This window comes from Oryctolagus cuniculus, chromosome 21 (assembly GCF_051225735.1).
Source record: "Oryctolagus cuniculus isolate XC-2025 breed Fujian yellow rabbit chromosome 21, ASM5122573v1, whole genome shotgun sequence".
In the NCBI taxonomy this organism is placed as follows: Eukaryota; Metazoa; Chordata; class Mammalia; order Lagomorpha; family Leporidae; genus Oryctolagus; species Oryctolagus cuniculus.
The window spans coordinates 6,158,452-6,183,011 of record NC_142887.1 but is presented as its reverse complement, the minus strand read 5'-3'; the positions used below and the strand labels follow the sequence as shown (position 1 = coordinate 6,183,011).

The 24,560-nt window shown below is 63.4% G+C and overlaps 1 protein-coding gene across 10 annotated transcripts in view; it reads right to left on the bottom strand.

Annotated features, from left to right (window-relative positions):
• The window catches only part of RIMBP2 (RIMS binding protein 2), a 204,612-nt gene that overhangs the window by 22,283 nt on the left and 157,769 nt on the right, over positions 1–24,560 (bottom strand). For 7 of the 10 annotated variants that reach the window (XM_089322867.1, XM_070065734.2, XM_089322868.1 and 4 more), the window contains exons 5-15: positions 23,616–23,802; positions 21,870–22,039; positions 20,948–21,024; positions 16,326–16,435; positions 11,368–12,180; positions 9,112–9,263; positions 8,558–9,013; positions 7,275–7,421; positions 4,891–5,049; positions 2,657–3,148; positions 1,065–1,176 (exon numbers count right to left, since the gene is read on the bottom strand). In XM_089322867.1, the coding sequence (XP_089178993.1) occupies positions 1,065–1,176; positions 2,657–3,148; positions 4,891–5,049; positions 7,275–7,421; positions 8,558–9,013; positions 9,112–9,263; positions 11,368–12,180; positions 16,326–16,435; positions 20,948–21,024; positions 21,870–22,039; positions 23,616–23,802 (2,875 nt within the window). The remainder of the gene's footprint in view (positions 1–1,064; positions 1,177–2,656; positions 3,149–4,890; positions 5,050–7,274; positions 7,422–8,557; positions 9,014–9,111; positions 9,264–11,367; positions 12,181–16,325; positions 16,436–20,947; positions 21,025–21,869; positions 22,040–23,615; positions 23,803–24,560) is intronic. The other 3 variants (XM_070065736.2, XM_089322872.1, XM_070065741.2) reach the window with 3 other exon arrangements.

Below are 24,560 nucleotides of genomic sequence, written 5' to 3'. Positions count from 1 at the left end.
CCATTTAGTGAGCAAAGCTACAGCTCGCCAGCGCTGCAGCCCACAGGGACTGTAAGCCCGGCAGAGCCGGGACAGGGCCCTGGACACGGCGGCCCTCGCCTCTCGGGACCAGCGCTCCCCAGCAGGTGTCTGGGAAGTCGGGAGTACGGACTTGCCGTCGGAGGGGCAGGCGCTAAGCACAGGGCCTGGAAGAGAGCTGGCTCCTCTGTCTCGCCAGCCTGCGCATACGTCAGCGCCGCCAGCTGCAAACCCCTGTGCTTTCTAAGGATCGTTAGAGACGGAGGCAAACAAAAACATTTTTAAAATGGTGCGGAAGAAAGTCTCCTTTCCCTACTCTCTGAGCCATAAGAGGGAGAGAAACTGCGAGGAGCCGCTGCGCCCGGAGTCCCTGCGCCTCGTGGCCAGTAGGACCCGGCGTCTCAGCCTTTGGCGCGCTCAGGGTCCACCTTCCGGGGCCCGGGCTGCCCATGAGCTGTCTTCCCTGAGCCGGGGAAGGCTGCGGAAGGCGTCTGGTTCTCACCAGCTTCCACGTGTGCTCCTTGCCCTGTGTGTGTGCCCACTGCGCTCACCAAAGCCTGGCTCACCTGTGCCGACATGCAGGCCCCAGCATCCCGTGCACGGGGCTTTTCGGGACTGCCGCCAGGACTGCCAGGGACAACCCGCGAGGCTGAGCAGAGCAAGGCCACAGCCCCCGGCACGACTGGCAGAGTTCCAAAAAGCAACCGAGAAGACGGAGATACGTGATGCCGCCACATGAAGCCGGGCACGCACGTGGGCTGCAGCCTCCAGGACGCTCCCCCCGCTCTGTGGGACCTTCCGCACCCCTGCAGATCCCACGGTTCAGGGCCCGTCGAGACGAGAGGGGCTGCCCAAACCCTGCTGCGGCCCCTGAGGGGTGCGTGGGCAGAAGTGGGGGCTCTCAGGGATACGTACAAAGGGCAATGGATCTGCTGCTGCCCTGTCTCCCGTGGGCCACACGTGACTGTGACTTGGCCGTGGGCGGTGGCGAGAGTGCTAGTGCTATGGGCTGGGGAAGAGGGGCGGTGGGCACCAGATGCACTAACCGATGGGCGAGGCCACCGCTGGCCGCAGAGGGCCGGCACTGCCCGGGGGAAAGCGCCGCCCCGCGTGGTCCGCCCTGTCCGCCCGTCCTGCAGACGCCGGGTTTCCTAAAATCTGGAGACAAAACAACAGCGGTGAGAAGCCCCCGAGCCTGGGAGCCGAGGATCCGGCTGCCAGGTCAGTGTCAGTTAGAAGCACAAGCTCTAAAGGCAACGAAACTAAACTTTTAACTGAAAGGTTAGCTGAGTGACCTGGAAGAGAAACGGCACGTCCTGCGCCGGGGCTCTTGGGGCGCGGGGGCAAAAAATTGTGGGGGGGGGAGGGGGGATTCTTTCTGCTGCTGCTGCTGCTGCAGCCAAGTATTGTGGACCAGAGTGACCGTGGCTCAAATACAACTCCTGACACTTTGCACCCGTGGCCACGTGGCCCTCAGCGGTCCCCTCGTGCCCGCCCTCGACCCACCTGCAGCTCCAAATGTGCCTCCTGGCTAAAGCTGGATGCGGGGCTCCAAAACCCCAGCGACATGGCGAGCTGGAAGGCCCCCAGCAGCACCCCCTTGCCTGCAGACTTGCGCCGTGGCCCAGCTGGACGGGCCCCCTTTCTAACTCAGACTGAAGGTGAGAACTGGCTCGGGAGGGCCACGCCGCCCCTCCCACTCGCTGGAAGGGAGGTCGAGTGAGGCGTCCCGGAGAGGCTCCCGGGAGAGCCGGGGGAGGCTGCCTGGGGCAGCAGGTAGCACTGGAGGCCTCGTGTGGACCCATCCAGTCCCATGGGTGTTCCCACAGGCAGCGCACCATGCTAAGCGTTCTGAAGAGAACCCAGGCAGGGACGAATGTGGCCTAGCCCACGTGCCCACGCCAGAACCACACAGCTGGCCCCGGCACCAGGGCGGGGACATGGTTCCCACCACCCACAGCGGCTGTGCTGTGAGATTCTGGGTGCCACAAAATCCAAAGGTGGATTGCTCAAGTAATTACTTTTTTAAAAAAGTTAAGCTGAAGGCCAACGGAAGAACTAAAAATACCCCCAGGGCAAGGGGAGGCCTTCCGTGTGCCGGGAACAAACACGTCCCCAATGGTCATTCTGGGGGGAAAAACACCGCAGTTGCCAAACGTGTGGAGTGTCACGGTTCAGCTAACCCTTAATTAAAATTTAGGTTCAGTTGTCCTTTAAGGAAAGCAACCGCAGCCCTCGGTGATGCCGGAGGCGGCTCATCGCAGCAGGGGAGGGGAAGCGAGGGGCTTGGACCGCGGGCCAGCAGGGCAGCGGAGAGCAGCGGCAGAGACAGGCCCCGGCCGTGGCCGCCGAAACCCAGAGCCGCAGGAGAAGCCAGCGCGAGGATGCAGATGGGTCGGCTCGGCAAGCAGGTGTGCAGGGGGCGGGCCTCACACACCGAAGGGTCCTCTGTGACCCTGAGCGGTGGCCGTGTGTGGCGGCCAGCGGCTGCCCTGCGGGAGGGCAGCGCCGCGCCCAGCGTCCAGGCGCCCCGGCCATCTTCGGGCTCCGTGGGCACGTCCCGGCCATGCTTCCTGGGGCCAGGCCTCTCCGGGCTGGGCCGGGCCTCACCGCTCCGCAGGAGGTCGCCGGGGCCCACCTGCTCCTCCAAGTCTTCCTCGACGCTGCTCTGCCGTGTCAGCGTCCGCCGCCGGGCCAGCAGGGGCCTCGGGCTCCTCCCACAGGGGCAGCGGCCGGGGCCCGGGCCGCACTTGGCCGGGGCACTGCCAAAACTCAACCGCAGCTCTTCCTCTTCGCTGCCGCAGTCCAGGCCGCTGTCCGGGCTCCGAGTGGCCCAGCGGCTGAAGCGACAGCCTCTGTCTTCCAGAAGGAAGTCTTCCAGGTGGGGGGCGGCCCCAGGGCTCCTGTGTTTCCCGGGGAGCCAGGAGCTCCGCGGAGCCTGGTGGCCCAGGCAGGGCCGGGTGGGCCTGGGGCGGCAGCGCACGCCCTGAGTGCGTGGCGGCTCGCAGTGGCCCGCGTCCTCCTCTGCTACTTCGGGGATACTGAACAGTCTCTGACTGCGGAGGGGCTGCGGGGGGAGCTCGGGCCGTTCCAACAAAGCGCCTTCTGAGCTCCCCCTCTCAGGGCGCTCCTAAGGGGCGGTGTGTGGGTGAGCCGGGCGCCCAGCGAGCAGTGTGCGACCAGACGTGGGCGGGGGCACAGGGGAGGAGAGAAAACACAGAGTTAGTGTTGGCCGCGACGGGGGCCGAGAGCGTGCCGTGGGCGTGGAGGTGGCCGCATGCTCACGGGCTCTGTGATGACAGGTGAGTGACCGGAGCAGCCGTGCGGGGACGGGGCAGCCATGCAGTGGACCGGGGAACGACAGGGAGCGGGTGGCCTGGTGCCGTTCTGTGCAGTGGCTGTGCCCGGAGCGTCGGGGAGACCTGTGCCTGCTGGCCACGTCCTCAGAAACCTTGTGCCCTGGGACTGCCTCGCTCTGCAGCCACACCCCTCATCCTGGGACTGACTGCGCGTGGCCACTTCCCCCGGGCAGGTCCTGGGCGTGCTCAGGACTGGGGCAGGCCGGGAGACGGCGTGCCGGGGCCGCACTCCGCCTGCTGCTGCCTGTCCTCAGAGAAGGCAGCCCGAGGGAAAGGAGCCGTCAGAGCACAGGAAGGCGGGCCCAGGAGCCTGCGGGGCTGGCCAGGGCAGGCACGGGCCCGTTCCCACAGGAAACTGGACCCCGGCTAGGGGAGGACCACCCAGCGTGGCGGGAGTTTCTCAACGGGACCCAGACCAGGCTGGTTTTGAAAACCTGTAAGAACGTTTTGTGGCAGGTGCAGTGAGCCGGCGGGGGCGCCTGGGTGCCACTCCCCCTCAAGGCTCTGTAAGGGCGTCCCTTGCCAGGGAAGGTGGCGCCTCTTCATTTCCCCCCGAGACGTTCCGGGATAGAAGGGAAAGAATCGGGGTGATCAGGAGGACCCCTCTGGCAGCTCTCGTCCGTCCTGGGACACAGCCCGAGGGCCCAGACCTCTGGGGAGGGGAGGCACCAGCCCCACAGGTCACCCTGGGAGTCGGGGAGAGGCAGGGAGGAGCCGGGAACAGCAGGTGCCACACCATGCGGGGTTGCACAGGGATCTGATCCCAGGCCTGGCCGGGCCCTTGCTGGGAGAACATGGGTCCGTCCCGGTGCGCAAGGGGGCGCCAAGATGCTGCCTATGCCCACCGTTCAGTGTGCATAGCTCCAGGCTCCCAGACGCTGCCCCAGAGGCACGTGCCTGGTCCAGACGCTGTTCACTTGGAAAACCACGGAGGCCCTAGCCCTTCTGTGCCCCACACTAGGCTGGCAGCTGCACCCCTGCTCACGTGGGCCTGGTGCCCGCAGGAGGGAAGCCCAGCTGCGCTGCCTGGCGCAGCCTGGCCTGGGAGCTGGAATGCATCTCGAGGTGGCAGTGGCAGCAGCGTCCCCCCGCCAAGGCGGGACAGGACGCCCCCTGCTAGACCCGAGGGTGGCCTCAGGCTCAAGCCTCTCCCAGAAACCTCTGGGAAGGGGTGGAAGCAGGAGGTGGCCCCGCTCCCCGGTGGAGCCCAGGCCCGTGCTGAGGGGCCGACGTGCGACACCCCCGGGTCCCGGACCCTCGGGCCCAACACCCTCCGCCCCCCAGCAGGGCCGCCTCCATCCCTTCCCCTCTGGGAGACCTGGCGCCGGCCACACGGGCCTAGCTGTGCCACTCTCCGGCTTGGCAGCTGGGGCCACCGAAGGGATCCCCCAAACTGTCACACCTCTTGGCCAATTCAGTAGTGAGAAAGCAGCACTCCCACGTCCGTGGGCCTCTGGTGCAGGACAAGCCCCTCTGCCCCAGGACAGGGCCCGCGCGGCGCCTGACCTCTCACCTTGAGGGCGCTGTGGGAGGTGCCACTGGGCCGCCGCCGGCCCCCCTCCTCCAGCTGCATCTCCGAGCAGAGCTCCTCCTCGTCCTCCTCCATGATGTCCGACAGGTCCGACCCCCGGCTGCTCTCGGTGTGGTACTCGTCTCCATGGCAACAGTGGGGCTGGGGCCGAGAGGAAGCAAGCTGATGGCAGTGGCAGCCCGGCCCCGAGGTCCCCGGGGCGGTCCTCGCCTCTGCTCCCTGTGCAGCTCACACGCCTAGAGGTGATGGCATTGCGTGCTTGCACACCCACTGCACGGGGGGAGACGAGGCTGGGCAGGGCACACGCCCACGAAAGCCCTGGCAGAGACGGCACCAGCACTGGTCTCCCAGCTCCCATTGGAAACACTGGGGGCTTCCGAGACGCACAGGCCAGATGCCCCACTTCTGGGGCCATCAACCTCTAGCTTGCCGGCGGGAACCTCAGCTGACGGGAGACCACAGGGGTCCCCTGACGGAGCGGTGGGGCAGGTGTCAAAGCAGGCGTGTGCACACGGAGGAGGCGCCGCCAGCTCGGGACACCATAGGCTGGCAGGCAGGGTCTGGACTGGGCCGAGTTCACAGCAGAGGGCTCTGCGGCTGGGAGGTGGTACAGGTGGGGGCCAGGCCGGGCCGGGGCCGGGCCAGAGGTCTGAAAGCTCCCTTGAACGCGGAGAGGACACGCGGTACGTGGCGACTCTAAGCCCAGGAGCTTCCTGCAGGGGCAGCGCCGCCTCCGTGCCCCAGCCTGTGCTGTTAGAAACACGGAGCCTGTTGTCAGCCACCGTGAGGAGCTGCTGTGGTTCCGAGCGCGGAGCGCGGCCTGGCCGTCCTGCTGGTGGGCGGCACGATGGGCGCATCCTGTGATGTGTGCGCGAGAAACAGCCTGATTTCAGTTATCAATCTGCTTAGAGACGTGTGACTGCTCAGAGTCCCAGGAAGGTCAGGGCCAGCTGGGCCCAGACCCCGGGACAGGACTGGCAGACCTGCCACCAGGGGGCGGACGCGAGCAGCCTTGCTGAGATGGCGGCGGCAGCGTCTGAACCATCCCAGGCCTCATCCTCTCAGCGTGAAGAACTGGGTCTGCAGGCAAGCATGAGGCTGGTCTGCACGCAGCCTTGCCAGGGCAAGCAGGAGGCCGCCAGGCCCAGTGCCGAGTGGGAGGTGAACTCGGGGCGCGGAAGGAGGCACCTAGGGTCTGCCTGGAGGTTAGCGTGTTCTGTCTTTATCAGACACCAAGTAAAGGTGGTCACTGCTGCAGACGTCCAGTGCCCTGCTCGAGGTGACCAGCTGGGCCCAGGGTCCAGGTCTCGGGGCCTCCAGCCGCCCCTGCCCACAGAGAAGGTGGCCTGGGGCCGTCGGGGTGGAGACGCAGCAGCCTGCCGGCTCTGAACTCCGCCCTCCAGGAAGCTGCCGGACACCCGACGTCACCGCACGGTCCAGTCTTCTCCACCATCAGAGCCGCTAATTAAGTGTCCGCCGGAAAGCCGCGTGCCTCTTCTGGGATCTGTGAGCGCGGTGGAAGCGTGCGGGGGGCCGTGGGCGGCGGTGAGCTAGGAGGGAGTGGAGGAGGCAGGGCCCAGAGCCCTGACACGCCGAGCGGCTCCCAGTCGCAGCCTCCCGCGACGGGGGTGAACCGAGCGATGCTGTCAGCTGGGCACGAGGCTTCCCGAGCTGAAGTTAACGCAGACGGAGTGACTGTGACCTCACAGAGGAACGCCCACTGCCTGCAGGACACGAAGCCCAGAGCGTCCCCTCTGGTCCGGCCACCGCACCAGCTGGCCGTGAAAGCCGATACAGCTTCAGAGGCTCATCGAGCCAGGCTTTTGGGCTCCCCACGCCCACGGCCACTCCTGACACGGCCATCAGCTCCTTGCGCCACTCTGGGCGTGGCCATCAGAACGCGCCTGACTGGAACCTGGGCCCTGCCCATCCCTGCACGGGTTGTGCTCCGAGGGGGCACTGCTCATCCTTTTATTTCCGGATCTCCCAGATGCCCAAGCGGAGCAGAGACGTCCGACAAACACTCGCCCAGTTGACGGAAGTGAAGAAAAATGGCAGTCTGTGCACTGCACCAGGGGTTCCCCGTGACCTCACTCTAACCTGACCCACGAGACCAGCCCCTGACCAGACACCAGCACAGGGCAGGAAGTGGGAGCCTCAGATGCAGGCGTCTGGAATCCCCACAGTGAGGCTGCCTGCGTGGGCCTTGTCGAGCCCGAGCCCCAGCATGACCTGGCCAGGCTTGGGCTCTCCCGTCTCCTTGCAGGCAGCAGGTGCACGGTCCCTGCACCTGCAGGTTCCCCAGGGGCCTGTCCGAAGCCACCTGTGCCAAGGCCGCCCCGCCTGTGCCTCTCCCTCCCCCTCACCTGCTTGCCAAGCTCAGAGCCTTTCAGGAAGTCGTCCACAGAGGCGGCCCTCCTCCTGGGGTCGGGGGAGGCGTAGCCGTCCTCCTCGTCGGAGTTGGTGCACTGCCCCAGGCTGCCCCGCTCCAGGAAGATGCTCCTTTTCTCTAACTTGGAAAGAAAGCAGACACGCGGCTGAGCTGGGGCCGGCGGGAGGGTGATGCTGTGAGTCACCCCGACCTGGTGCTGCAGGGGCAGTGACCCTGAAGCCTCCCTCAGGGCAAATGCGAGCAGGGCCTGGGGGTCCTGACCCCACACAGTGCGCCCTCCAGGGCGGCCAGAGCCCACCTTGACCGTGGCTTGGAGCGCCGTGGACTGGGGAAAACCTGTCCCTGCACTGGGCCTCTGCCTGGCTGTAGAGGCCCCGTGAACAGCGTCACGGACTCCTGTCCTGCCCCAGATTGCAGCCAGCGGCACCAGGCTCCCCTCCCGGCCCACACGGCGTCACCCCGGGCACCCTTCAGGCCATGGGAGCCAGCGAGGAAGTGTGTGTTCACAAGGGTTTCCTCCAGCCAGAGGTCACAGCCTCGCATTTCGGGGTTTTTAAGCATTAATGGAGCGACGCGGAGCTGACGGGAGATTTCACGGGAAAGTCTGCTTTCCCGCTTTTCAAGACACGCTAAGGCGCTGTCGGAGCAGGTGCACGAGCCGGGGAAGACACGGCTGGGGGCTGCCCCTCCCCTGCAGGACATGCGACAAAAACGCCTCTCTCCGCCCACTCAGTCCCCAGTATCCTCTGCACTGTTCACTTGAGACCGCTCAGGGTATGCACCTCCCTCGGTTCCCCCAGAGGCCGGCTGTCTGGAGGGAGTGTCCCTGCACCAGCACAGCCACTCCAGGGGTCGCCACTGGGGGCTGTCGGTTGCACTCATGAGTGCTGGTGAGGAGGTGTCGCCACCAGGCTGCTTCCCAGAACCTGGTGTCCCACTGTCTGTGTCGCCTGGACGTGGCCCCACACACCCCAGACCTTTCTCCCCAGGATCTGGGAAATCCCACAGACGGATGCAAATGTATCCATGGGTCTCTCCTGTGTGCACTCCTGTGTGCAGTCACGGGTGTGTGTGGCCATGGACGGATGCCCACGTACAAGCCAGAGCTGGGGAGTGAGCCGCCACCCGCCCACTTCCTGCCATCTCCAGGGCTGCCTGGCTACGTGTTCCGAGCAGGAGTGCAGCTAACTCGGTCAGGACTGGCCTCCACCCGCGGAGCCGGGGACGGGGCACCACCAGCGCGAAGCCCCAGCTTACCCTGCTGCTCTCGGCCACTCTCTGTGCAGCCTCCCGGGCCATGGCCTTGGCGACGGTGCTGGACACCGGGGCCCCCTGTGGCTGCGGAAGGATGCGGCTGGGCGAGGGTGACCGCCGCCCGGTGCCCTGCAGGCTGGGTGGCTCCAGCATGTGTCCAGGTCCGTGTCTGGGCGTGGGCGCCCGGCTCTGCTCCCAAGCCTCGTCCATCCTGACGTGGGCACCCAGGGGCTCGTCTTTGGTATCGGGGGCACCTGCTAATGGCTTCACTGGGGGAGCAGGTCTTGGGTGGGGGGTAGGCGGCACCAGCAGCTCGGGGGGAATGGCAGCCAAGGAAGAGTCCACGGACTCGCCCTGGACAGAGAAGGTCCGCACGGTCACGGCCTTGGCCTCCAGGCTCCGCAGCCGCACGAGGTCCACGGCGGTGCCGTCTGCCGTAGGGAAGATGACCTCGGCCACCTGCACACAGAGAAGGCCGCTCACAGGCTGCCCCGCCCACCGGGCCGGCCCTCCCCGCTCCCTGCCTGCTGCAAGCCCCGGGACCGACGCACACGCACCCTCTGCCCTTTGGCATACACGCCGTAGCCGGTGACGTTGGCACCGTTGGACAGCCCAGCGGGCGTCAGCGCGGGTGGCCTCCAGGACACCTGGACTGTGGCTGCGGTGGCTCCAGCTTGGACGATGACATCTTGTGGGGGGGCTGGAGGACCTGGGAGGGGGAGAGAAGTTTCTGGGCTGGCCGGGGGCAGGGGGCACTGCTGGATTCAGCTTGTCCCGCCTGGGAATGGGTCACTCCTTTGAGTCACCAGGAAAAGACAGAGGTGCCGAGAACAGGCCAGAAACGGGAGTGGGAGAGCAGTCCCGTGCCCGAGGCTGCCCGTGTGACTCCCCCGGGAGACGCCCCGCCCTGGCTGCACGCCAGCTCCTCGTGGGGTCCGCAGCTCTGCCAGGTGACTCGGGCAGCCCCTCAGACAAGACGACTTGAGAGTGCAAGTCGGCCCTGCCACTGCCCCGTGTGCCAGAGCAAGTGAGAGACCAGGTTCCAGCGACAACACCCGTCCGGGGAGCCAGCTCCGTGTGCCAGCTGCCAGGCTCCCCTGTGGGTGGACGCTGGGGCCCTGCGGGAGACGGCATCCTGGGCAGCGATCGCGTCCCTGGCTACTCCCCGTGGCTCCGTTCCCTGTGGGAAGTCCCTGACCATGGAAGGACACAGAGGCCACTGAGGGGAGGAGACCACTGAGCCGCATGTGCCTGTGGCGGCTGAAGCCCCCAGCGCTGTCACTGCACGCCCAGGAGCCGGGCTGTTCCCTGAGGTGCCCCGGCCCGCACGCGCCTCCGCTCAGGCTAACGCCTCTGCCGCTCGGTCCTCCTGGCAGACCTGTGGTTTCAGCGTCTCGTCGTTTTGCAAACAAGAACGCTGAGTCATGGAAGTCACCCCACTACCAGGTGTGGGGAGCCCTGGTGTTGCTGACGCACTGTCCAGCAGTCCCGACGTCCTCCCAGACCCCGGCTCGCAGCCCTGTACCCTGACCCTCCACCCAGCTGGGACCCAACACCGAAGCCCATCCCGCTCCACGCCTCCGTGGCTACATGCACCTGCCGCTGCCTACAGCCTGGCCTTTGGCCTTCTAACCGCCTGCCTCTTCCAGGAAACCTGGATGAACCAGAGGCAGGACAAGAAGGGATGCTGGAGCCTGGGGGCCTGCCCGTGGATCCCAGCTCCTCCCCTCCCTGGCGTCCAGGGAGCCACAAGATGGCTTAAACAAGGGGGCTTCTGACAGGCCAGGGGAAGTGGCAATCTAGGCGGTTGAGGCTGGGCATCGGGCATGGCGGTTAACGAGCCAGGTGGGACCTGCGTCCCTGTCGGAGCGGCTGCCTGCAGATCCCAGCTCCCTCCTGAGCGCAGCTTCTCGCCGACGCTCGCTCCGGGAGGTGGTAGTCATGACTCGCATAGTGGTCGCTGCCACCCAGGTGGGAGACCTGCACCGCGTTCTGAGCGCCTGGCTCTGGTGCCTGCAGGGGCCACTGTGGGTATTTGGGCTGTGAACCTGCAGACGGACAGATGGGAGGTCCGCCTCTCTGCCTTTCCAACCAACAAATCCAGGCACAACCTGTTCACGACATGCGTTTTCCATGAACTTCTTGATGACCTTCTAAGCACAGACGTCCAGGTTTTTGCACCAAAATAAGTGCAAAAAAGAACTCTCTTCTGTGGACTTTTTGAGGGACCCCCGTGGAACTGCAAAACGTGACGGATTCACGACAGTGGGCGTTTCCTGGTGAGTCCTAAGCACGTGCTCGAGAAGCTGCCCTGAGGTTGCCAACGCCTCCTAGCGCCGGCTGCCCAGGCCACCGGGGAGCGCGGCACAGCGCCAGCCCAGCTTCCCCCACGAGCAGCTCTGAGCCGGCAGTGCGTCCTCCCCCCGTGCAGAGTCACTGCGGCCTGACGGACGGAGAGGAAGCCCCCGATGCCGTCCTGGCCCACCCAGCGTGAGAGACGCTCAGCACACCAGGCGTGGAAAGGAGCCCTGAGCCCGATACGGGACACTTGCAAACAGCACCCAAGTCCTCCGCAGCCGCTGCCCCGAACAGTCAGGGCCGGAACAGCGCGGGAGTCCGGCAGCGCCGGAACCCAGAGACACCGGGCGGCTTTCCCTACAGCGAGCTTGGTGATGAAAACAAGGAACCCGCCGTGGCTGCACGAACAACTCCGCCGCCACGCGAATGGAAAGCCCTCCCTGCCCCTGCCCCTGCCCCTCGCTCCTGCCCCTCCACGGGCAGGGGCGCCTGCAGAGCGAGGCGGGGCGGCTCACCTGCGGGCAGGGTGGAGAACTCCACGAAGGCCTCCTTCTTCTCCCTCTGCTCCAGCGGCAGCTGCCAGGGCATCTGGTGCGGCCTGGCCAGGACCCTCACCTTGTAGGCCATGTTGGGCCTGAGGTTGAAGAACTGGTACTTGTACCGCGCAGCCCTGACGGTGTCGAGCTCCTCCTCGTTGAGGAAGATGACGTGGCTGTAGTTGCTGTTGGTGGGCAGCCAGGAGAGCTGGGCGGAGATCTGCGTGATGTTGTCCACCCGCAGGTGGGAGGGGGCCACCACCACGTCCTTGCCCACCAGCAGCGTGCACTGCAGCTCGTCCGAGCTGCCCCTGCTCGTGACGCACTGCACGGAGATGCGGTAGGTGCAGGCTGCCATGTTCAGCTTCTCGATGAGGGCCTTAGTCCTGCTGCCCAGGGTGAGGCTCAGGCGCGCCTCCTTGTCCACCAGGACGCTGTAGCTGCTCACGGTGCCCCAGCCCGGGGGCACTGCCGGGGGCTCCCAGCCCACAATCACACTTTTGGCGAGCTGTTTGATCAGGGTGATTTTCCTAGGGTAAGGCACGGTGTCTTCTCCAATGTCGTCAAGGTTCACGTCCAGCGTCCCCGCCCCATTGCTGGTAACGTCCGAGTCCACGTGCGTTGGGGAGTGCAGGTCGAAGATGTCCCCCGCCTCCACGCCAAGGCCGGGGTGGTTGATGAGGTTCTGGTCCTGCTCACTCCCCAGGGTGCTCGCCAGCCGCGACTCGCTGTCCTGGACAAAGTCCACAAAGTTGGATGGCACCAGGCCCCTCTGCCCGTCCAGGAGTTCTCCTGTTGGGAACAGGGGCAGGTGTCACCCAGCCACCCCGCAGGGGCCTGGGCTCCCGTGGCAGGCGTGGCACTGCTCCCTGACGACCACGAGGTGCAGCAACGGGACTGTCCGCACTGCTCAACGCTTTCCAGGAACCCACTCTAATGCCCCCCCCCTTAAACTAACCACCTGCGTCCCCACCATCACTCCATCTGGCTCTCTCCGGGTGCCCAGACACCCCAGGACCCATCATGCTCTGCACAGCAGCCACGCGCCAGCTCCCCCCACCCCTCCCAGCCAGGACGGTACTTCCTCCGGTTAGGGACCTCTCGCCAACTGAATGCCGAGATCTGGAGTGCTTTAAGAATATCTGCTAGAAGCATGAACATGTCTGCGGCTCTTAGAGGTAAAAACAGTGTCTTCCTGTTATCTTCGATAGGTCATAATAATCGGACTTAAAGGATGATCCCATCCCTTACAAAATACAGGGTGTACCTTAGGAACTCCCAAAGCACATGTGATCCTAAGTGAAGCCATCGGTTTGGTGTCATAGCCACTCCTAAGTCGATGGACACAAAAGAAAAAGAAGGCATCCCAGTAGCCCCTGGGGGCCTGGGGCTGCAGCGGGGCCCTCTAGTCCCTGGAAACAGCGCGACTGCCCAGTGGGGCGCAGCAGGCTGCGGACAGCAGAGGCAGGAAGCCGAGACCGTAGTGGAGGAGCTGGGGAGGTCGGGCAGCCCGAGTCTCCAGCACAGAGCCGGAAAGGACCACTGCCCCATACCAAGGGGCACCCACGCAGAGGCTGGCAGAGGCCACGTGGGGACACTGGATCCTACTCCTCAGAGAGACTCGCATGTGACCCAGGGAGGGCCATCCAATTAGTCCTGGACTCCAACAGACTAAATAAGGACCTGGATTCTGCTCCTAACCCCTAGCCAGGGTGATGGCCCCTCTGCCCTAAGCACAGCCCTTACACACACACGTGTGCTGACACAGGGGAGATGCGTGTTGGTGATGATGGTGGTAGTGGTGGTGTTGAATGGTGACCGGAGAGTGATGATGGCAATAGTGATGTTGGTGTGAACGATGATGATGATGGTGTTGATGACAGTGATGGTAATGGAGATATGAGGGTGATGATGGCGACCATGACCGGTGATATGGGGGTGATGGTGACCGTGACTGGTGATGTGGGGTGGTGATGGGGACCATGACTGGTGATGTGGGGTGATGGCGACCGTGACTGGTGATGTGGGGTGATGATGGCGACCGTGACTGGTGATGTGGGGTGATGATGGCGACCGTGACTGGTGATGTGGGGTGATGGGGACCATGACCGGTGATATGGGGGTGATGGTGACCATGACTGGTGATGTGGGGTGATGGTGACCATGACTGGTGATGTGGGGTGATGGTGATGATGATGGTGATGTGGGGGTGATAGTGACCATGACTGGTGATGTGGGGTGATGGCGACCGTGACTGGTGATGTGGGGGTGATGGTGACCATGACTGGTGATGTGGGGGTGATGGCGACCATGACTGGTGATGTGGGGTGATGGGGACCATGACCGGTGATATGGGGGTGATGGTGACCATGACCGGTGATGTGGGGTGATGGGGACCATGACTGGTGATGTGGGGTGATGATGACCGTGACTGGTGATGTGGGGTGATGATGACCGTGACTGGTGATGTGGGGTGATGATGACCATGACTGGTGATGTGGGGTGATGGCGACCGTGACTGGTGATGTGGGGTGATGGTGACCATGACTGGTGATGTGGGGTGATGATGACCGTGACTGGTGATGTGGGGTGATGATGACCGTGACTGGTGATGTGGGGGTGATGGTGACCATGACTGGTGATGTGGGGGTGATGATGACCATGACTGGTGATGTGGGGGTGATGGCGACCATGACTGGTGATGTGGGGGTGATGGCGACCATGACTGGTGATGTGGGGTGATGGGGACCATGACCGGTGATATGGGGGTGATGGTGACCATGACCGGTGATGTGGGGTGATGATGGTGACCATGACTGGTGATGTGGGGTGATGATGACCGTGACTGGTGATGTGGGGTGATGATGACCGTGACTGGTGATGTGGGGTGATGGGGACCATGACTGGTGATGTGGGGTGATGATGACCATGACTGGCGATGTGGGGTGATGGCGACCGTGACTGGTGATGTGGGGTGATGGTGACCATGACTGGTGATGTGGGGTGATGATGACCATGACTGGTGATGTGGGGGTGATGGTGACCATGACTGGTGATGTGGGGTGATGATGACCATGACTGGCGATGTGGGGGTGATGGGGACCATGACTGGTGATGTGGGGTGATGATGGCGACCGTGACTGGTGATGTGGGGTGATGGTGACCATGACTGGTGATGTGGGGGTGATGGCGACCATGACTGGTGATGTGGGGTGATGGTGACCATGACCGGTGATGTGGGGTGATGGGGACCATGACTGGTGATGTGGGGTGATGATGATGACCATGACTGGCGATGTGGGGGTGATGGGGACCATGACTGGTGATATGGGGGTGATGGGGACCATGACTGGTGATGTGGGGTGATGATGACCATGACTGGTGATGTGGGGTGATGGTGACCATGACTGGTGATGTGGGGGTGATGGTGACCATGACTGGTGATGTAGGGTGATGATGGTGATGGTGACTGGTGATGTAGGGTGATGGTGATGGTGATGGTGATGATGGTGATGGTAATGGAGATATGGGAGTAATGATGGTGATGTGGATGTGATGGTGCTAATGGTGATGTGGGGGTGGGGGTGGGGGTGATGGTGATGGTGATGGTGATGGTGATGGCTAGCATTAGTTGAGCACCGAGTCAGGTCCTAGTTCGGCTCTTCATCTCATTGCCTCATTTAGCCCGAGGTGGGCGCTGGTGGTTGTCTTCACTCTATCATACAGGAAACCACAGCTGGGAGGGGAAGTGAGCTTCCCACGGCCACACAGTAATGACCCAGCTTCAGATCCAGCCTCGCTGGCGTGGGACAGTGCAGGGTGTGAGATCTGCCACACTGACACCCAAATCAGTGGCAACGATCGGTCTGCTCGCCGGCCGCAGGGAGATTCCCGGGACAGCACATGCCGAGGGTGGCACTGTACTCCCCAGCTGCCCACCGGCCTCCACTCCCAGCGCGCGTACCAGCAGCCTGGCCTCCCCTGCACGAACACCAGAAGAGCACCCAGCCGCACGTCTCAGCACCCATAAATCACACAAGGTGACAAACAGGAAGCCTGGCAGTTTAACAAGGACGCCGCTCTGCTGAGGACAAACGGGGGAACCAAGCCCTAGCGCCGGCCCTCGCGGGTGAGAGGCTCAAGGAGCGGACGGCCGAAGCCCGCGGGCTGCGGACTCACAGAGCTGCCGGACACTCACCCCAGCCTGCGGCAGCGACAGAGGACCACACTGCTGACCCACACCCGTGAGAGGTGACGTGCAAGGCCCCGAGGTGGCCACAGGCCTCACAGCGGGCCACCCTCTCTTGTGTGAGGTTGCCTGGGGGGACCCTGGCCTTGCCAGAGGGGCCATGGACTGGGGGACCCTGAGGGTTCTGGGGCGGGCAGATGGGAGGAGGAGACACCCGTCTGGGAGCACAGTCGCCTGCGCATCCGAGGACTCGCTCACTGCAGGTAGCAGATACTCAGCGAGCAGCCGGATTCCGTCCACACCAGCCACACACAGAGCTTTGCTCCCTGCCATCCTTCCCAGCAACACAGCACCACAGCCGTCTACACCACCCTCGCACCAGTCAGCGTCACAAGTCATCTAGGGTGTACGCAAACACTACACCCTTGTCCACCAGGCACACAAGCAGCACACGGGGCGTCCAAGGGGGCCTGGACCCACCCCCTGTGGATAGCGGGGGACGGCTGTCGGGGTCGCTGGGCCCCACGGAGGGACAGAGCTGCGGAGAGCTCTCTGGGGGACGCTGTGGAACACCCACGTCGCTACAGGTCTGTGGAGGAGCCCCTGGCAGCTTCCCTGACAGGCCCAAAGGGGGGCCCTCACGTCCTTGAGAAGGGGAGAAGAGGAGGCCGAGGGCCGAGCCAGGGGCTGGCGGGTCTACAGGGGCCCGACGTGGCCGGGTGGAGGGGCCCGATGTGCTGACAGAGACCTTCGTAGAACCCGTCCTCGTCCATGTCCCCGTAGACGTAGAGGTACTTCCCGGCCGCGAGGGGCAGCTCGGCTTCCGGGTTCTCGTTGGGGCCATCGAAGGGGTTGTAACTGGAGGGAGAGACACAGGTCACGCGTTAGGGCCTGCGGGCAGGCGGGCAGCTCAGTCCTGCCCTGCGCCAGACGGCTCGGGCGCGCGGGCTGCAGCCGCCGCAGGCCTGCTCTCGGCTCGGAGCAGAGGTCCCGCGATCCTGGCACCACGCGTCTTTATGAGCCCGACGTCGCGTTCACACGTTCCTCCCCCAGAACTGCGTGTTTCCCAGTCAGGCAAGACAAAGAAAACTAAGTCGTCGTCTTTGAACATGGAAAAAGTAGCCAAGGTGGAGTCACACCGGCTACCCCACTGCCGTTTCCCCTGGGACAGCTCGCTCTCCCCCGGTGAGCCGTCCTCTCCGCCTCGACGCAGGACCCCAGGCCACCCAGCAGGCAGACGCCCTGGTTAACGGCTGCCGGGCTGGGCCTGCCGGCACCTCCGGCTTTGACTGGCGGTGAGAGCTGCCTGGGCTGCCCCACACACAGCTTGGCGCGCCCCAGAGTCCTGAGCAGCAGCCCTATCCCTGCGTGGTCAAAGGCACGCACGCATTCACAGTTTGGGGTACACGCTGCCTAAGCACCCTCACAAACAGACTCCCCATTCTCCCCTCCCCCCATAGGGTGGGCACGGATGATCTCAAGCCCTCAACATATCGGAATGACACTTTCAAGTCCTGTCCAACTTGGAAAACCGAACACAGGAAACAAATTCAGAGGAACTTCAAATTTTCCAATTAAAGGGACAATTAATTTAGAATAACAGGGGCCGGCGCTGTGGCACAGTGGGTTAACGCCCTGGCCTGAAGCGCCAGCATCCCATATGGGCACCAGTTCAAGACCCAGCTGCTCCACTTCCGATCCAGCTCTCTGCTGTGGCCTGGGGAAGCAGTGGAAGATGCCCAAGTCCACATGGGAGACCCAGAAGAAGCTCCTGGCTCCTGGCTTCAGAGCGGTGCAGCTCCGGCCATTGCGTACATTTGGGGAGTGAACCATCAGATGAAAGACCCCTCCCTCACTCTCTCCCTCTCTCTCTCTCTCCTCTCTCTCCTTTCTCTCTCCTCTGTGTAACTCTGACTTTCAAATAAATAAATAAATCTTTTAAAAATTTAGAATAACAGAAAAGGCCTCAATAAGAAAATAAAAACAGGGGCCGGCATTGTGCTCTGGCGGGTTAAGCTGCCACGTGAGGCCAGCATCTCACACAGGTGCTGTTCAAGTCTCAGCTGCTCCACTTCTTTATGTTTACAAAGACCTATTTATTTATTTGAAAGGCAGAATTACAGAGATCTCCCATCCACGAGTTCAATCCCCAAATAGCCATAAAGTTGGGAGCTGGCCCAGTTGGAAGCCAGGAGCCAGGAGCTTCTTCCAGGTCTCCCAAGTGGGTTCAGAGGCCCAGGCACTTGGGCCATCTTCCACTGCTTTCCTAGACCATTAGCAGGGAGCTGGATTGGATGTCAAGCAACAGGGACTCAAACCAGTGTCCATACGGGATGCTGGCGTTACAGGCAGCAGCTTTACCCGCTACTTCACAGCACTGGCCCCCAGCTGCTCAGCTTCTGATTCAGCTCCCACTAATGACCTGGGAAAGCACTAGGAATGACCCAAGTCCTTGGGCCCCTGCACCCATGCGGGAGACCGAGAAGCGGCTCCTGGCTCCGGCTTTGGCCCAGTCCAGCCCTGGCTGCTGTGGCCATCTGGGGAGTGAAGCAGCAGATGGAAGATCTCTGTGTGCATGTCTCTTCCTCTCTGTAATGCTTTAAAATAACTAAGTCAATCTTGAAAAAAGAGAAGAAAAATAACACGACCTGGAGGTGACAGCGGATGCAGTGAAGTTATGCTGCTGTAATGCGACACCAGCCACTGCAGTATCTGACCCACCTGCACTCACATGTGATGGCCACTAAAATCCCAGTGGGGGAAACAGACACCCCCACCCCACAAAGCAAGATGGCTGCCCCAAGTCATGGAGGCTGGACAGAGCCAAGGCCTCCTTGTCCCCACCCTGCGCAATTCCATCCACAGGTGAACCTTATCCAGCAGCATGGCCATGGCCACAGCCACGGCCAGCCAGGGGCAACCTGCATGAGGAGCATGAGCAGGGCCCAGAGGTCAAGGCCAGAGGCAGGGGGGAGGACTGTGTGTGCAAGGACACTGGGCCAGGAGCAGGCTCTGTGAAGCAGAAAGGAGGCCAGCGTGGCTGAGGGCGCGGGAGTGAGAGAAGCTGAGAGGGGAAGCTGGGGGACTGGTTGGTTTGGGCACGGATATAACATGAAGGAGTCTTCAGCCAAGGAATGGCCAGGTGAGACGTGGCCCATCCGTCCATCCATCAGCTGACGGGCAGGTGAGGCGCTGTCCATCCGTCTATCAGCTGACGACGGGCATGTGAGGCGCTGTCCATCCGTCCATCCATCAGCTGACGGGCAGGTGAGACGTGGTCCATCCGTCCATCAGCTGACGACGGGCAGGTGAGATGCGGTCCATCCGTCCATCCATCGGCTGATGGGCAGGTGAGACGTGGTCCGTCCGTCCGTCCATCAGCTGGTGACGGGCAGGTGAGACGTGGTCCATCCATCCATCCATCAGCTGATGGGCAGGTGAGATGTGGTCCGTCTGTCCATCAGCTGGTGGTGGATACATGAGACGCAGCCTGTCCATCCATCCATCAGCTGACGACTGGCGGAGATGAGTTCTGTCCACACAGTGGAGATGAGTTCTGTCCACACAGTGGAGGAGAGTTCTGTCCACACAGTGGAGATGAGTTCTATCCACACAGTGGAGATGAGTTCTGTCCACACAGTGGAGGAGAGTTCTGTCCACACAGTGGAGATGTGTTCTGTCCACACAGTGGAGGAGAGTTCTGTCCACACAGTGGAGATGAGTTCTGTCCACACAGTGGAGATGAGTTCTGTCCACACAGTGGAGGAGAGTTCTGTCCACACAGTGGAGATGAGTTCTGTCCACACAGTGGAGGAGAGTTCTGTCCACACAGTGGAGGAGAGTTCTGTCCACACAGTGGAGATGAGTTCTGTCCACACAGTGGAGATGAGTTCTGTCCACACAGTGGAGGAGAGTTCTGTCCACACAGTGGAGATGAGTTCTGTCCACACAGTGGAGATGAGTTCTGTCCACACAGTGGAGGATAGTTCTGTCCACACAGTGGAGATGAGTTCTGTCACACAGTGGAGGAGAGTTCTGTCCACACAGTGGAGGAGAGTTCGGCACTGACGTGAGCTCCCACGAGGATGGATCTCGATGACCTTGAGCTCAGAGGAAGCCACTTGCACACAAGACCGGGGCTGGACGGCCCCACTTTCAGGAAATGCACACCAAAGGGACCTCTGCAGAGGAGTGGCAGGGGTCTAGGTGGGGAGCGAGCTGATGCTGGTGACGGTGGAAGGGAACAGGGCTCAGGGCGAGGTGACGGACGGTGGGGACGGCAGCACGTGTGTGGACGTGAGGAAAAGCACGGGGCTGTGCCCGGGGCTGGGGCTGTGTCTGTTCTGAGGCTCTGCTCTCAGCAGGCGGCGGAGCCGTGGGGGGTGGTGAGGGTGTGGGGGGGGCTGGTGAGTGAGGAGTGGTGAGGGTGTAGGGGGGTGGCAGGGCTGAGGGGTGGGGGGGCTGGTGAGTGAGGGGGTGGTGAGGGTGTAGGGGGTGGCAGGGCTGAGGGGTGGGGGGGCTGGTGAGTGAGGGGGTGAGGGTGTGGTGGGGGGTGACAGGGCCAAGGGGTGGTGAGGGCATGTGGGGGGTATTGGCAAGTGAGGGGGTGGTGAGGGCATGGGGGGGTGGCAGGGCCGAGGGGTGGTGAGGGTGTGGGGGGGGCTGGTGAGTGAGGGGGTGGTGAAGGCATGGGGGAGCGGCAGGTGAGGGGGCGGTAAGGGTGTGGGGGGTGGCATGGCCGAGGGGGGCAGCTCACCCTTGCCCTCTCCCATCTCCAGCCCACGGCACCTGCACAGAGAACCGAAGTGCCGTGTGCGGCCATGTGGGCTCCCATCCTCCTCAGTGAGCGCCAATGCCAAGGTCCCCGTGTGGGACATTGGCTTAGCGGCCACAGTCGCAGCAAGGGACAGGGCTGAGCCTGAGGGCATGGTGGGGGGCCCTGGGCCACATCCCCCCCCTTGGATTCCCATTTGCCACCACTGTGGGTGACCTGTGTCCCCCCCAACCCAACATGTGCTGCCTGCGAGTGGGGCCTATTTGGGAACAGGGTCATTGTGGAAGGCCCAGGTCACACAGCAGGAGGGCCAGCCCAACCCAGTGGACACAGACACACACGGGGGAGGCGCCCAGCGAGGGTGGAGCTGTGAGAGGCCCGTGAGAGCCCCTCCCTGGGGTCTGCAGCCACTTGACCTCAGACCTGGGAGGAGCAGGCCACCTTCATCTGAAGGGACCCAGTGTGGCCCTGGGGGAACCCGCCACCCCCGCTGTCCACCCAGCACCTGCTCCCCTTCAGAGCCGGGAGAAAGGGCTTCTTGGCGCGAGGCCTGGCCCTGGGCCACCCGCTCACTCTGTGGCGTCCCACGCTCTCACCTGTAGCGGGCCACACACAGGTGGACTTTCCCCGAGTATCTCTGCTTCGAGGTGCTGGAGTTCCTGTCATTGTCCATCTGTGGACGACACGAGCACGCCCGGTCACAGGCGCCCAGGCTGCACACCCGCCACGCTCGGAGGAGCCCGGGTCTGGACCTGCCCCCGCAGCAGCCTCAGTGCGACGCCTCAGGGACACGGAAGGGGACTTGGTGAAGAACGCGGGCTCTGAGCACCCCTGTACACGGGCGGTGCGCGTGTGCGCTGGTGGGATGCGGGCAGGACACACGGACCGGGCAGGCCCTGCCCATGTCCTTGGCCCTCGAGGGGCTCAGGCCCAGGAGGACCCCACCCTCCTGCAAATGGGGTGCTCAGTGCTTCAGCAAGACCGTGAGGGGCCCCATTCCTCCCTTCCCACCTCAGGGCTTGGGGGAGGGCACTCTGCCCATGGGGTTCCCTGCAGCCACGCTAGGAGGCTATGCCTCCTCCCCTCCTGGAAGCCAGCACGCTCTCTTCAGACACAAACCAGGCCACGATCCCCTCCCGTGGCTCCCTCTGACTTTCCACAGAAGACCAAGTGCTGTCCTGTGGCCTCAGCTCCTGGCCCCCCCCCCGCCCCGGGACCTCCCACCAGACAGGCTTCTTCTGGCTCCTCCCCTCAGCCCTCCCCCCAGGGTCCTTCCTGAACCCCTGTCACCTCACTTTGGGCCACATGGCCTCGCTGTGTCTCCTGCACCAGACTCCCCGCGACCTGGCATCTTAATGCCGACTCAGCAATGGTGGGGTCTCCAGGTTCCGGCACAGGTGGATGAAACCAGGGAAGAACTGAGGCGGCGGGCGGGCAGGGAGGGGAGGAAGGGGCAGGTCCGCGGGGTCCACCCCAGAGCAGAGCATGTGGGCAGCTCCGCCCAGGAAGGGCACTCACCGCGGATTCAAACCTGCATCTCGGGCCCCCAGACGGTGATGGAAAGGTGGGCTTGACAGACAGCGGAGGGGGCTTGTCACCGGGGAGCGGGAGGGGCCGGGCGTATCCACCAATCACAGAGCAGCCTCGGGCAGTGCTCTCCTGGCCTGAAGCAGGTGGAGAGAGAGAGACTAAAACAACAAATGTGGGTGGGTCACTCGCTCCCCAGGCTGGCAGCAGGGCTGAGCTCCGCTCAGGGGTCCCTACTCCCACTGCTCCCCTCCCAGGGGACCCTGCCCCCTCCCGCTGTGACAGCCGCTTGGTGGCGATGGGGTGGTGCCAAGGGGCTGTGAGGCCACCTCCAGGAAGAGAAGCCGTGAGGTAGGGGACAGGGATGGCACCAGGGACAGGGCCGGCCCTGCCCCCACCATGCAGCTGGACACAGCCTTTTCTGCCCGCAACGACTTGAGGTTGGTTTTGCTGTCTGGGCCAAGTTTACAGCTAAAAAATGCCTTTGACGGAGATGGGCAAAGAAGAAAGGAGCTCCCTGCCCACCCCGGGCCCTGGATGGAGGCCGCTGGCCCCGTGCCAGCTGTATGAGCGCAGAACCGAGCGCTGTGGCCCAAGCTGGCCTGAACCGTCACAGCAGAGGCGTGCAGGCGAGGCAGGGGCCAGGCGTGTGCCAGAGAAAGGCAGTTTTCCTTCCCAGAGCTCCTGGCCGCCCTGGGCACCGCAGAGACCCCTGCCGCTCGGTCCAGGCTCCCTCCATAGCCCTCCCATTACGGTCGCCTCCCTGAAGGCTGTGGCTGGCCTACGAGGACCCAAGACGCGCGGGCAGCTCCAGGAATGCACAGCCGCTGCCCACCCTGACCACTCCCCTGGGCGCCTTGCACAGCATTCCACACCCACACCCACCCACCCGTTTCTCGGCCCCTCCCACTGCCAGGCGCTCCACCAGGGCCTGGCTGGGTGTGTCATGTGCTCAGTGAGCCCTGCGCTCCTGCCCTCTGTCTGGGAGGCTGCTGCAGTGACCACTGACCGCACGTGGCAGAACCGGGAGGGGGAGAGGGGACCCCTGGGAGAGCATCCCACACTCGACCAGAGCCTGCCTCACCTGGAGGACAAAAGGCACCAAAAGGAAGCCGTCCACCCACCGCAACAGCAACCTGGGGACCTGGAAACTGCCCTCCGTGGAATTCCACGGCCCTGACACTCATCTCCCCTAAATTTAAAATAACGAGGTCTTAGACAGGTAGGCCGACCTGGGCCTCAGCCCACTGAACGGTGCTTCCTGTTAACATGGCACCTGCAACGAGGCTTAATTCCACGAGGCCTGTGATGGAGACCAGCCCCCTGCACGTGCACAGCCAAGTCAGACCACCCTGCCCTACTCTGCCCCCCACTCAGACGTGGTGGGAAAAGGTCAAACCCACCGTGGCTCACTGGGCCTTCGTGGGGCAGAGGCTCCAGGCCCTCCCCGTTCCCGGGCTGTTGGGGTAGAAAGTGAGGGAGCAAACTGAAGCCACAAACAAGCCTCGCTGGGGAGCCGGAGAGCAGGCCAGCTCCTTACACAGTGGAAGCCGGTGTGGACGCCGCAGCGACTCCTGGGTTCAAACTCCAGCTCAACCGTTTACTAGCTGCGTGACGCACACGTGTGCCTCAGTTTCTCTCATCCGTAACACGGGCCGAAGAACAGCACGCAGCATGTGGCATCTGCTGGTCATCGCTGAGCCCCCGGGGGTCGGCGGGGCGGAGGTCAGAACTCACCTCTGCCAGTGGGCGGGGCCAGCCCATTCAGGAACTGCGGGAGAGGCTTGTCCAGGGAGGCCGCAGCAGCGCTGCCCAGCAGGTGGATGTGCCCTGCGTGCTGGCGGAACTTCTCCAGGTCTCGCGACAGCAGGTCGAACTGCTCACTCTGTGTCCGGCATTTCTGCTCCAGCTCGCGGACCTTGGACTGCACGGCAGAGGCGGGCACGGGTCAGCAGGTGGCCCTTGGCAGGGGCATATGTGTATACATGCACACGTGTTGTATGTGTGTACACGTGCACACGTGTTGTGTGTGGATGTCTCAAAGTGCACAGAGGGTTCACGGGAAGGGACTTAGCAGGTGTTTGGTGCAAAAATTTTTTGGAAATCTGCATACAAGGGTTTTCAACAGGTTTGTGGAAAATACGTGTAACGAAAAGCCTATCTCGGATTTTAAAACATCTCTGCACCAAAATCAATTCTTTCAGTTCCATTTTTCCACAGGAGTTTTGAAGTGCCCTGGTATGTGACCGTGTGCGACAGGGCGGTGTGTGCGTGTGCGTGGGGCGCACACAGGGGCTGCCCCTGCCTCTCCCTGAGGGCAGTGTCGGATGAGCCAGTCCCAGGCTGCCTGGCCGGCGGCCGAGGGAGGGAGCCCAGGCACCAGGAGATCCTGCACACGCCCAGCTGCCGGCCAAGTGCGACTGCTCTGGCCCCAGTCTGTGGCAGGCAGCCTGGCCGGGGCTCTGTGAATCCAGACTCTGCGGCTGCAGGCGGCCAGGCTCAGGACAGCTCAGGTGCCAGCCTGCTCGAGCGTTTGCTGTCGTGGGGGCGCCCCTCCCAGACCCTGGGTGGCAGAACTCCAGAGAACAGTTTTTCAGCAATTCAGGGAGGCTGCTATCTGCTGGGCTGGTCGGCAACGTGACAGCCTGTGCCGACATCACGGAGACATCCCAGAGACCAGGG